General features: G+C 35.1%; 2 protein-coding genes across 38 annotated transcripts in view; both read left to right on the top strand.

The window, feature by feature from the left end:
* LOC149789875 (uncharacterized) overlaps positions 1–14,483 on the top strand; it is a 704,306-nt gene that overhangs the window by 624,644 nt on the left and 65,179 nt on the right. The gene's annotated exons all lie outside the window — the stretch shown is intronic.
* Positions 2,385–6,608, top strand: LOC149789876 (uncharacterized). The gene is made up of 2 exons (XM_089971924.1): positions 2,385–3,655; positions 5,353–6,608. Exons 1-2 carry the CDS (start codon positions 3,559–3,561, stop codon positions 6,495–6,497), a joined length of 1,242 nt encoding a protein of 413 aa, XP_089828050.1. The 5' UTR covers positions 2,385–3,558; the 3' UTR covers positions 6,498–6,608.

Below are 14,483 nucleotides of genomic sequence, written 5' to 3' on the forward strand. Positions count from 1 at the left end.
ATGCGTGCGTGCGTGTGTGTGTGTATGTATGTATGTATGTATGTACAGATGGCTGGCTGATTTAATGTGCATAATCTGTTTGATACTAACTTAAAGTCAAGTTGTAAAAATGTAAATAAAGAGTTCGATTGGCAAAAATAATTCAGGATATAAACCTCAAAATAAATGAAAAAATCATTTCAGGAAAAAATATACAAGGAAACAATTCTGTAAAAGGACTTTAAAATAAAAGATAAAAGTTAATAATATAAAATGCATAAAATGTTGAATTAAAATGAAGCGATATAGTAGAACCTGTCTTGATTGTACAAATGGTCGTTTAGGACAGATGATCTCTGATTGTATGTCTGAACACAGTATTATAGTTTAATCAGTACACTGTTAGTGTGTTCTCTCAAGACAGGTGGTCTTTCATGGCAGTGGTCTCACAAGATGAGTTTTAGTGTCTCAGCCACATTCCCTTAAAAGTAAAGATTTTCTCTAGTAGAACATTATCCAAATGCCCCATTATTGTATACAAACAGATTGGGTCTTTTATATAATCATAGATATATTATCAGCTGGGATACATGATTACCTTACTGACCATATACTGTATATTGTTAAGTTTGTATCACATGTCACGTACCCCTTTAATTGTTGCAATCACTGGGGCACTACTTCCAGTGTCCCTCTGACCATAGATCACCATAGATTGGTCATCACAGCTTCACTAGCGCAGGTTCCGTTTTGTTAACCCTATCTACACCATGGCGAATCTTTCAAATATTTCAGAGCTTTGTCCTAGCAACATATATTTTATTTCATGAGTTGTTTCCCTTAGTATATAATGCCAGCTAACCAGTAGCATATGACAGCAGTGTATTGAACATCGGCTGAAAATATGGTGGAGACAATTGACTTCAAAAGGACATTTTATAAGCTTAACTTTGAAAGTATGACTATACACCAGAGTGAAGCAAGCCATTAGACGTGTATTTGAGGGAAAGGATGTATTTGTACAAACACAGACTGGCAGTGGAAAATTGCTTTTTTTATAAGTTTATTCCATTTGGGTGCTTCCCTTGTCTCAGTCTTGTAGGAACTTTGTTCAAATTTGAACAACTTGCTTTTGATTGGATGCAATGGCTTGCCACTGCATCAAATGAAATTCACAGATCCAAGGTGTAGGTAGGGTTAACACATTGAAACCTTGGCTAGCAAAGATGTGTCCTTCAGCCTATGATGCCTCTTAAAGGGACATTGTCAAAGCCGATCAGCAGAGATTGGATAACCTATAATGCTTCTTAAAGTGGCATTCTCTGATGACTTCAAACCAGTTCTTGCACTGGCATCCTTTTCTCATTTAGACGCATACTATGCCCAGTAAAGGAGCTTTTTCTTTTTGATGATTGTGAAGAGGTCGTCATCGGTGTCAATGGCTGACTGATTGGTGTCAATGGCTGACTGATTGGTGCTGTACATCTCATTTATTTTGTGGTTTGTGTAGTAGAAGTTTAAGGATTGTGATTCACATCCATATTGAAAAAGTGACAGTTCCAATGCCCTTAAAAGTTAGACTTTGTTTTTGGTATTGATGCTTTTGCTTTCCGCCTCCTTTTCGGGCTTAAGAGGGCAGCTATAGCCAGGTCAATTCTGGATTGCACTTCTGCTGTACTTCATGACAGTTGAAGGTGGCAGGTTTCAGTGATAAACAGATTTATACATGTATTATTAGTTTGTGCAATTTTGTGACCTTGTCACAGTTTGCAAAAATTGTAATCTCAGATTTTTAATATATAAAAAAATAATATTGAAAAATTGCCAAATAAAAATTTATGCTTAGAATTTAACAGGTTTTACAAAACTGAAATTTTTCCATTGCAGTAATTTATTTATAAATTGCATTTTAAGCACACTGCTGAAAAATCTATATTATATATTAATAAGCAGAGGGGATGGGAAGGAGTTTGGCAGAATGTATTAAAATTCCATATTTTTTAAAACTTTACTAGTTTGATTAATAATAATAATAATGTGATTTTATATAAACCTTAAGATGTTTCAAAGACTTGATGCCTCAGTACCCTAATTAAAGTGCTTTTGTAACAGTTCTTGTATATGGACTACTGACTTTAGTTAAAGCACTGCTCTGGTCATAGGTGTATACATGTAATTGGCAAACTATCCTTTGCAATAAACATCCATTATCAGATGGGTGCTATAAATACAGCAGTGCCTAGTGTGCACGTGGAAATTAATATGCATTAGTGGGTGGGGTAATTTGAGTGAATGATAGGCTTTAGTGTCTGAACGAATACAGCTGACTGTGCACAAGTTTATTAATATTCATCAGTGGGCAGGGTGTATTGAGTAACTGGTCAACCCCAGAATTGATTTGTCATACATATTAATGAAGGGGGAGGTGTTAAGTGTTTGAATCTCAAGACCCACATTGATAGGTCTGTGTACAATCAGTTGACTTGCCTAAGGGGTGAAGCATTCATGTGCAGACAAAAGAACAAAAGAAAAGAAATAGTTGTTTTACATACCAGTTGTGGTTGTGTTATTGGGAGGCTCCATAGTATATGCTGTTTCTCTTAATACACTTTCCAGTTCATTCATAAAAGAGTTGATTTTGGAATGAAGTGTGCCAAAATTTGACTCCATGGAGAGCTACATACTAGCAATGAGTCATGCTGTGTTGAAACCACTGAAATGACTGTTAAGGTTTTGGAAAGAACCTATCACTAGTGGGATTTATTTTAGTGTGACAGTTTTATAAGGATATGTTTATTTCCCAGTGAATTGAACTTTTGTTACTTATAATAGAGGAATCTAGAATTCATTTCAAGCAAATGTTTTTGTGAAGATTTCAATATCCTGTATTCAGGTGAAAGTTGTTAACATTTTACAAAGGCTGTTGACAGAAAGTGGTGATATTAATTTTCCACTTGACTGAAGTGTACTGATGTATTTTCTGTTTGGAGATGGGAGATATTTTAATGAGTTATCAATCTGCACCAGATCAGAGGAGTGTGGTGGATTAATGATTTACAAATTTGAAAGTGATGGGGATTATATTTTCACAGAAATCATGTGCCTGTATAAAAGGGGAAAGTTACCTTGATAAAGGATCTCCCCATACATTGGACTGTAACCTACAAACTGCTATCAAAGACAGAACTTAGAACTTGTTTAGTATAAATTGTATCAGGTAGTGTAGATAAGAGAAATTCTGAAGGTTTACTTGAACATGCTGTGTGCTTGAGAACTGAGTGGTAGTTCAGTAATATAACATAAATAACATAGTATCATTTAGTTAGCGCATGAAGGGGATCTGAGATCCGCATGAAGGGGATCCGGATATTGACTGACATAAGGAAATGCTTATCAAAATGCAGTGATGGTATACTAGAGAAATTTTAGGGAGTGTACCATAAGTGATACATTTATGATCAAGGATCGTTCGTAACTTCTCAGAGCAGTGTACGTATATAGCGACTGAAGAATTTTAACCTAGTACTTTAACTAGGTGATTGTCACATATTAAACCAAGTACACAGAATTATTTAAAAAATGGGAGCAAACACTTCACAAGATCATGATGACAGAGAGTTTGGTTTCAATGAACAACGAAGCTACCATCTTTCAATGCGAAGCCCAATGCCACAGGGTAAGTAAACAGTCTTTTTCTTATGTATAGTTTAAATAAAACTGAGTTTCTTTTTTTAATAAAAATTATATGATTATCTAGATTTGAGGATATATGCACTTGTACACAGATTGTCACTTTGCCTGGATCACTAGGAACCAAAATGAGTCTACTTGAATGTCAAACCAAGAGTTGGGTTACTAGGTTACCCTAGTACTACAGTATAAGACATCAACCCTAATATTTATGTCTTTGGCAACCCCAAAACATAAATATCAGGGTTGATGTCTTACGTTGCAGAAATATAAGTTACCCTTGATTGGAGAGGTTGAATACTAAATTACCCTTGATTGGGGAGGTTAATTACCAAGTTACCCTTGATTTGGGACTTTGAATACTAAGTTAGCCTTGATTTGGGAGTTTGAATACTAAGTTACCCTTGATTGGGGAGTTTGAATACTAAGTTACCCTTGATGTGGGAGTTTGAATACCAAGTTACCCTTGATTGGGGAGTTTGAATACTAAGTTACCCTTGATTGGGGAGTTTGAATACTAAGTTACCCTTGATTGGGGAGTTTGAATACTAAGTTACCCTTGATTGGGGAGTTTGAATACTAAGTTACCCTTGATTTGGGACTTTGAATACTAAGTTACCCTTGATTGGGGAGGTCGATTACTAAGTTAACCTTGATTGAGGAGGTCGATTACCAAGTTACCCTTGATCGGGGAGGTTGATTACCAAGTTACCCTTGATTGGAGAGTTTGGTCTTTCTTGAGTATTTTTACCTATGAATATTATAGATGTACCAGTCTAGTTTGTTTGGATTGACTGGTTTATTGGGGTATTATTTTATGGCTTATTTTATTTAAACACCACAAATTCTAGCCTGTGCTTTCAGCTCTTTTGAATTTTATTTTGGAAACAAGGACTCCAGACACTTAATATAAGTTAGATTAAACCAAATAAGTCTTGTAGTAATGATTGTTGTGGTATGTTTTCTGTTGAAATATATTTTTATGACATTTGTGTGAATAAGTCTCAAATGTCAGGTTGCTTGGATTTTTGAAACTATTTGACTAAAATTGCAGACACAAGGAATAATACCAGGAACAGATGGTATTCTTTGTTTACTGGAGGCAAAAATCTAATTGTCTCGTGTTCCCAATTAAATATTCAGATCATAATAGTGTTTGCCCCATGGTTACCATAGAAACTTGTGATGGAATTTTAGAACATGAAAAAATACTGTCAATAACATTATGTTGTTATAAGTCTTGAAATGTTTTTGACTTTTTATAATGGCTGTATTAAAATTCAGTAGCATGTTTTTAAGAGGGAAACTTATTTCTTTATGCCAAAAAGCTATTCCTTCCAGGTAAATTTTCAACTTTCAAGACTTATTATTATTATTATTATTATTATTAATTGAAATAACACATCTGAAAGAGTTATCTCTCCACAATGTTTATAGCATGTTACTTGCTGACATTAATACCACTTGATTGATTTTCTGGCCCATGCTATATATTATCAAAAGATCAGATTTGTGGTTAATCCCAAACAAATATTATTCCTTATGGATAAGTCTTTAACTTGACAGAGCTAAATTATCCTATATTGCATCAGACCAGGTAACATGACAGGGCTAATGTCAGATATTACATCAGACCAGGTAACTTTCTGTAATAATAACTATTCTACTTATCATTCATCACAGGTAGACCAGATGCCCCTGAGGGATTCCCAAAAGTATTGGATATTACCCATAATTCCTTGACACTCTCCTGGTTTTCACCTAAGGGAATTAACTCTTCACAGATCTTGGCCTATCAGCTTGAGTGTTGTAATTTAAAAGAACGAAAATGGAAGGTCCTCACCAGCACATGTCAAGGTACAAGCTACCATGTGCGGAATTTAATACCAAATACAAAATATATGTTCAGAGTGAGAGCTGAAAATGTCTGTGGACAAGGCAAACCAGGCATGTGTTCTGATATTGTTGAAACCAAAAGTGATTACACTGTTCCAGCAGAAAAGACTGTTTCAAAATTGGTTCGAAGACACAGCAATTATACTCACTCAGAAGGAGGCCTAAATACATTATTAAAACATTCAGAAAAAGTTGAGGACACGAGTTCTGTAGGCACTGTTCCATTCAAAAGAAACAGTATGCGAATGACAATGCCAGCAACATTTCGGAGACGGCTGTCTGTTACTAGTGTGATGCCAGGAGCTCGGAGAGAAATTGTTTGTAGCTTGAAAGACTCCCAGAAGTCTGTTGAAGAGTCATCAGTTACGGAAGAAGATGGATTAAATATTAAAAGGATTTCTATTTCAACAACAGGATCGAGTAATTTATCTGCAACCTCAATGAGTTCTATTCCAGAAGAGGAAGAACTGAAGATGTTTTATGATCGTACAGATTGTAAGGATATGTGCAGCGATACAGACAGTTCTGTCTCTACTTCAAATTCTAGCCCAGGTACAAAGTACCATCACACAATTCTCACTGCCCCATTGTCAGATGATACCAAATTGGCATATGTTATATCACCAGATAGGCATCATAGTAATAAATATTTACAAAAAGGGGATAGATGTCACGATTCATGCTATAAGGAAAAAGTTACAGATCATGACCCAGTCTGGCATGGCAGAAACCAGTCCACATCTCAGGGTTACAGAAATATGCCTGATTTACGATCAATACGAGAGATGTTAAACTCTCAGGATGTGATGGTGAAAACCCATGACTTTGATAATAATAGTCTGTGTTCAAGCACTTGCGAAAGGCATAATTACTGTGCCATCAAAGAAATTGAGGATGACAATATTGCTATGGATGTTGAGTCAACAATTTAGAGTAGCTTAAGGAAAGAAATTGAGGAAGGGGATGACATTGCCATCGATATTGATTCTACAGTTTTGAGCAGCTATGTTAATTTAAGAAAATAAATTGGTATTTAATATTAATCAGTATTTATTTTAATTTCAAAACTTTGGTAAAATACTCATTAGCCAAGATTCGAGTAGAGATGAAAGAACTGTACCAAAGGTATTGAGTGTCTTTTTGATTTTTAACATAGCTTTAACAATCTTATCGCTATGATGTCTGCAGTGTGACAGTTTATAGTGATGTCTAGTACTGAGGCATCATGCCATGGACATAATGGCATCATGTCCCACCCAGTCAGATTATCCTGAATCCCACCCCACCAGTCCTAACACTAACCTCTTAATGCTGAGTACCTATCAAGGCAGCTGTTAGTACCATTTTTATAAGTCTTTGATATGACTCGGCCAGGCTTTGACCCGCAACCTCCCACATCTGAGGCAAATACTCTAACCGTTAGACTGCTGGAGCGGTTACGAATAAAAATAAAATAAAAGTTTTACATAACAACTAAACAAAATGCAAGTATAAATGAGTCTGAATGAACATAATTGATTTTAAAAAATGCTCAGTATGATGAATCTGTCTGGCTGTCTGTCTGTCTGTCTACTTTTCTTTTGAATGGGGTTATACCAGTATTCATTATGGTAGGTAGGGTTATGAGATTTGGAATACCATTTTAGAAATATGTATATTATAAGGCAAGGTACTGCTATAGCAAACAATTTTATGATTGGTGCATGCCATCTAATGAATGGTCCGTTATTATTCAAAGAAAAGTTTGAAAGGAATGGGCTAGAAATTATTGTCATGTAATTTTAGTGGGGTCTTTTCAATACAACTTCCTAATTCAATAGTGCAATAAAAGTATGATTCAGTTGGTAATTCAACTTTGGTCAAGGGCTTGTACATGCTTGTAAGCTTTGGTGAAAATTGATTTTTGAACCTGTGATATTGTGCAAGTAAAGAGCTAAGACTGATGAGCTTAGATCCAAGTACGTCTGTCCTGAATAGGGCCAATTCAGTCAACCAGGATACTTGTAAGGCCTGTCCTGAATAGGGCCAATTCAGTCAACCAGGATACTTGTAAGGCCTGTCCTGAATAGGGCCAATTCAGTCAAACAGGATACTTGTAAGGCCTGTCCCGATAAGGGCCAAATCAGTCAACCAGGATACTTGTAAGGCTTGTCCTGAATAGGGCCAATTTAGTCCCAAACAACCAGGACACTTTTAAGGCATGTATAGATAAATAGGAATTCATGGTGGAGATAAGGGGGGAAGGACAAATGATAAATGGACACCATACTTAATATCTATCAACTTTCTAGAGAATGATGGAGGGATTTCTCAAACATATTTTGAGGTGGGTTTGTTGTCAAAATAAGGGGGTGTCTTTGCCTGTGACTTGGGTAATTGACTTGTATTAATGATTTAAAAATGATTTAATTAATATATTATTTGACTCTTCACAAAGCTTGTTTGTCCTTCAGTACTTTTACATCAAGTAGCTGACAAATACAATTATTTTTTACACCAAAATAAAACTGTCCTTTACATCATGACAAATTATAAACCACAAGAAGCTACCAGAAAGCTTTCCCACATACCCAGATTGACAAATTATATCAAAACAAAGATGTTATGTCTCTTATCAGATTTAATATTCCTTGTATTTTGTTTATTTTACCTTCTTTGTTCCTTTTTTTAATAACCATCATGCCAAAATGTCTTCCATTGTATATCTTCATATTTTATGCAATTACTACAAAAGAAATGGACCGCTCTGGGGGTCTAGTGGTTAGACCATCCACCCTGGATGGGGGAGGTCGTGGGTTCAAACCCTGGCCGAGTCATACCAAAGACCTATAAAAATGGTACTAACAGCTGCCTCGCTAGGTGCTCAGCATTAAGAGGTTATTGTTAGGACTGGTCAGTCTGGTTTCAGAATAATGTGACTGGGTGGGACATCATGCTACATGTCTGCGGCATGATGCACCAGTGCCAGACATCACTTTAAACTGCCACACATGCAGACATCATAGCAGTATGACTGGAAAATTGTTAAAGTTACATTAAAATTCTGAATCACACACACAAGAGAAATGCCCTGGTATCCATTTCTTGCCTGCCCCCCCCCCCCTTTATTTTCTCTTTCTTTTTCTTTATGTGATTTTTCTTAATCTGATAAGCAATTCTGAAACATAAGTGAGTAAACAATTAGTTCCCCTAAAGAATTCACTTCATTCCAGACCAGATGGTCTTTCAATGACATTGGCTGTGCCTTCTGATGGATACAGTTAGCAATAAACCAGTTAATTAGCAGTAAACCTGTTAATTACTTGCTAATCCCTACTGAAAGCATTATTATGTTCCAGTCCTGCATTTTAAGATGTCAGCCCAGCTGGTGTGAGAGGAATTAAACCCCAACTATCTGAGACAGTGTCTTACAGTATAGGAGTCTTTTTCCTTAAACATAACTTGCATTATTAACCAATCCTGGCCGGCCAAACCCATGTATACTTCATTTTCAGACTGGTTCCCATTTTTCTATACAATTACTACCATGTGTCCTTAAAACTTCTGCTTTGAAAACATTACAGTCATCATGGTAAGCCAGCATTAGGGTTCTTGCCTTGTTTGTGTTGCAGTGTCCCAGAGCCTATATGTGTTTTCTTGACGGATTAACCCAAAATAGGATTATTGTAACTTAAGCCATGGATTATAAATGTCTTTTTTTTTGTTTATCAATTGGTAGCTAGCTTACCAAGTTTGCAATATGTACTCACTTATAAGTGGAGTCCAACTGCAAGTCAGCACAGACCTAGATCTGCCACAGTATAATGCACTGGCAGATCAATATAGTTTGTTGGGAGTAATCAGTTGAACAAACAACAGAGACCCTCATCTGCTGGCAGAGTATGCAACATCAATTTCGGGGTCTATGTTGTTTGCAGTTAGACTCAATTTATACATTAGTAGCATTATATATGGTACTTTCTTTATTGGTGTTTTGTGGACTGCACTAATTGCTAAGGCCAAATGTGTAATTTTTTATAAGGAGCAATTCTCAGTGAAGTTCAGATTAAATCATTGTCCACAAAGGCATTGGATATTTTTTACTTGGTTGTTTATACCCAATGGCTGGATCGTTAACATAAATTATTTTCTGCAATGTACCAATTAAAGGATAAGAAAAACTAAATGCATTAAACTGTATCAAAATACCATTTAACTGTGAAACATTTGTCATCAAAGTTCCATAAATGCCATCAATGAAAGTATAAATCATAGGCCTTGAATGGGAGGGATGGTTTTGTCAGCTGTAATTGCTGGAAGACACAGATAAAAAATGGTCTTTAATGGGACATTAATTATCTTAACACTGTAGGGAAGGGGCTTAAACTTTATTAAATTCCTAAATTTTTCTGCTTGTTTATTCCAAACATATTTTTTGTTTTTCTAACTTCATTTGTTCTTTCTTTAAAAATTTGTAAGAGTTTCTTTGATATTCTAAAAACCTCATTACTGTATGTTATTTTGTTCCCTATCTTTTTAATGATAATTTGCATATCACCATGTATTCAACAGTTGTGATAACTTTGGTGCAACTTTAAGCTTTAGACCAACCATTTGTTTTCATCAATGAGAAAAGTGACTATTACTGAAAATCATGTAGGTACCTTTGGTCAGGCAGTTTCCTGGGCACTTAACACACCTTGGAAAATTGGTTACACATTTATTTTTATTGTATAAAAGAATTTCACTTTGTTTGGAATGTGGGAAATTGTCAGTTCCTCGACTCTTTATTTGGTTGTCCCAGCTTGATAGAAAATATGTTGTTTCAAAATTCCATTGTTAAACACCTTAATATCAACTGTAGAATGTGGGGAATAGGCCATCATAATAAAAATGTCTATACTATGTGACCTGTTAATCCCTTAATTCCTTAAAGGCTTTTGAGTATCATACCATTGCTGCTTATGGTTTAGTTTAAAATGGTCACTATATATATAATAAGCCAGAAAAAAAAAAGAAACAGAAGTAGTTGTAAGTACAGTTAAAGTACTTCCCTACTGTGATCTATTTTCTGTCTTGTTTTTTGCTACTACGATTGTTACAGATTTGAATTAGGATAGCAGATAGTTATAAATGTGAACAACTATTGGTGCTGTTCTCAATGGCTTTTAAATTTTGTAAGTAAATATTTCTTAGTGTCAACCTAAATTAAATGGGCTGAAATAGCTGTAACAGTTAATTGTTTTTTTTAAAGATGCAGAGACATGAATAGACAAAGGAACCATTTTAGTCCTCATGGTAGATTTATATACACTGTTGGAGACATTTTGTACATTTTCATCATGAGTTTCTGAATTTAGGTTATTTTGAGACTTCTCCATGTTATAAAAATGAACTTACTGACGAGATCAATAAAACTGAAGGCCAAACTAGTGCAGCTATATTGCAGTGGCTCTTATGTCCATGTGTGGTCTTTTGATGTGAAGGACAAATAGGAAAATCTGATGGAAATTAAAGGGAAAAAAACTTGGATTGGTGACCTTGTGCATTTGGATATGTCACAGATTGAATCTGAGACTATATAGGTGCCAAGTGAATGCATTGCCACTTTGTTATCTAGGTTGCATTTGATTTGCAAGACAAAGTAAAAGGTAATAACCAAATCCTCCTGTCTTAATTGGATTTGTACCGCAAGTCCTGGTGTCTATAACTTAAAAGAAAGAATCTCTATCTATTCATTGTGTATGTTTGGAAAGTATCATAATGTATATAAAATACTACACCAAATAATTACTGGAATTTCCAAGTACAGTAAAAGTGATCATTCACTGGAGAAAATTATGAGAAATAATTTCACTGATGAGTCAGTAAAAACATAAACATGAAATTCAAGCTTTTCTTAGATGCTTACATGGCCATGTTGTAAAATTCTGCCTTGCATTTATAGCTGACTCCAATTCAAATCCAACAAGGCACACCAATTTTATTTTCTAAATGTACTATTTTACTTTGAATTGGAAAGGAGAATTATATAACTGTAAACACTTTATGTTTGAAATATCTCAAAATAATGGCAGAATTTTCTCTCTCATCTGTTGTTACGAATTTGGTGGATGGCTTGATGCATGTTAGGAAGAAGTGTATTAATTTGGGGTCAAAAGGTCAGGGTCACAATATTTTGAAAAATCAAAATGATTTCAGCACAATAACATTAGTTCTACATCACATTCCAGAATTTGTGAATCGCTTAAACTTGGAGTAATGTGAATTATATTTTCATTGCATTTCAGTATTCCATATATTTCAGACTCTTAAATGGTACATAATTCAAGCTTTGTGTATTGTAGCAAAGATTTCTATGACTTAGGAGTGAGAGAGATTGATAAGGCAAAAGACTGAGCCTACATTGTATTGACTGATTTGTAACAAAATATATCACTGAAGGGAGGGGAGTTGCCATTGCTATGACAAACAACATTAAAAAAGTATTTAGAATAAAAATTTGTATTGGTCGGAATAATGCCTGTTCATATATTATTTGATCAGCTGTCGGTTATGAACCTTATATACCCATAGTAAATGGACGTTCAGGGCCTGTTGTCTTTTATATATTGTAAATAAAAATAAACAAGCAGAGAATTAAACAAAAAGGGACATAGGTAATGTTATTTATCTAAAGTACATGTTAAACCTTAGATAGGTCTGACTCTAGTATGGTGTGTTTGCCTGAATGAATTCCATCCAATCTTGTGAGCAAACTTAAGTAACCTTGAAAATTTACATTTCAGTAAACAGGAAACCAGTCATTCTGTAGGAACTCAGTTAAAGGAAATTGAACACTATCTGGAGTGGATTATTAATAAATATGACAAAAGATGAATGTACTTGATACAGTCAGTTTTAATAGGAAATAATGGAGAATAGATTAAATTTTGTCACTGCATAATGGAGGACATAGGTACAAGCAGTAACATTAAACAATGAGGTCAACAGATCAATTTTCATCTCCCAGGTTTGAGACAGTTTGGTGATTTGCATTGTAGAAGGTGTGAAAAGTGTCATAAACCTTTTGAAGTCTTTGCAATATTTGACAATCTAATTAAGGACAAATCGGTGTTAACTGGTTAAATCAGTAATTCTTTTGTACAGTATAGAAGTTCTGGTTATAATCTATTGAATAAACAAAACAAAAAAGCACAAAAACACTGCAGACATTTTAAAGTTTGATTACACTTTTACTAACGTTTTTTATACTATTTTTGAAATGAACATGCATGTAAGATAAATTGCTGATTGAAATAACATGTCCCAGTCTTATGTTTCTTTTATGGTATCCACACTGGATGATATTATGTCCCAGTCTTGTTTCCTTTTAGTATCCAGACTGGAGATAACATATCACAGTCTTGCATTTCCTTTTTAGTGTCCAGACTGGAGATATTATGTCCCAGTCTTGCGTTTCTTTTTTAGTGTCCAGACTGGAGATAACATGTTCCAGTCTTATGTTTCCTTTTTAGTATCCAGACTGGAGATAACATGTCCCAGTCTTGTTTCCTTTTTAGTATCCAGACTGGAGATAACATTCCCATTCTTATGTTTCCTTTTAGTGTCCAGATTGGACCGCTCCGGTGGTCTAGTGGTTAGAACATCCACCTCGGATGTGGGAGTTCGTGGGTTCAATCCCTGACCAAGTCATACCAAAAGACTTACAAAAATGGTACTAACAGCTGTCTTGCTTGGCGCTCAGCAGTAAGGGGTTAGTGTTAGGACTGGTTGGCCTGGTGTCAGGATAATGTGCCTGGGTGGGACATCATGCTACATGTCTGCGGCATGATGTGCCAGTGCTAGACATCACTATAAACTGTTACACTGCAGACATCATAGCGATACGACTGAAAAATTGTTAAAGCTATGTTAAAAATCCAGATCACAAACACACACACACACACAGAGTATCCAGATTGGAGATATTATGCCCCAGTCTTATGTTTCCTTTTTGGTATCTAGACTGGAGATAACATGTCCCAGTCTTTTGTTTCCTTTTAGCATCCAGACTGGAGATATTATGTCAGAGTCTTGTGTTTCTTTTAAGTATCCAGATTGGAGATAACATTTCCCAGTCTTGTGTTTCCTTTTTAGTATCCAGATTAGAGATATTATGTCCCAGTCTTGTGTTTCCTTTTTGGTATTCAGACTGGAGATAACATGTCCCAGATAAGTATTTGTTTCCTTGTTGTTATCCAGACTTGGCTTTATACTCCTAATGAAAAAAGCGGGTCATTAATGCATGTGCCTTTGAGGATTTTCTGTATTTAAAAATATCTGTTTTTGACTTTCCAATTTTCACTTTCAGGAAAAAGGGGTTCCATTTTTTTTCTCCCATTCCAATGTATTCATTCCATTTAATTGAGAAATAAATCACAATATTTTGGTCTCCAGATTTTTAATGAATTATTGCATATTGGCAGGATAAGAGTTTCATACGATATGGCATACTGACTGCCAGAGAGTTGTATGACTCATGGCATACTGGCTGAGATTTGTATGACTCATGGCATACTGGTTGTCTGATATTTTGTATGACTCATGGTAAAATAGTTGCACAAGATTTTCATGAGTTACGGCATATTGGCAGTATAAGTCAATGATTTTCCTCAGCTTTGGCATACTTGCTGCACAAGGTTTTCACAATTTTATGACAAAGTAAACAAAGCCTGCCTAGTATTTTAGTGTTGCCAGTGAAAAATATTTGTATGAATTTGATTTCTGCACTAAATTGTTTATAAACACTGAAGTGCATTAAACATTTTTCATAACAATGACATGAAATTGTTTCACATTTGATATGAAATATGCCATTTGTTTTCTTCAAAAATCTAGCTCAAGTATAGATATCAAAGGAATTATGTTGCTGGAGATTACTGACAATATTGAGAATT

Source organism: Sinohyriopsis cumingii, chromosome 10 (genome assembly GCF_028554795.1).
Source record: "Sinohyriopsis cumingii isolate HCF-2022 chromosome 10, ASM2855479v2, whole genome shotgun sequence".
In the NCBI taxonomy this organism is placed as follows: domain Eukaryota; kingdom Metazoa; phylum Mollusca; class Bivalvia; order Unionida; family Unionidae; genus Sinohyriopsis; species Sinohyriopsis cumingii.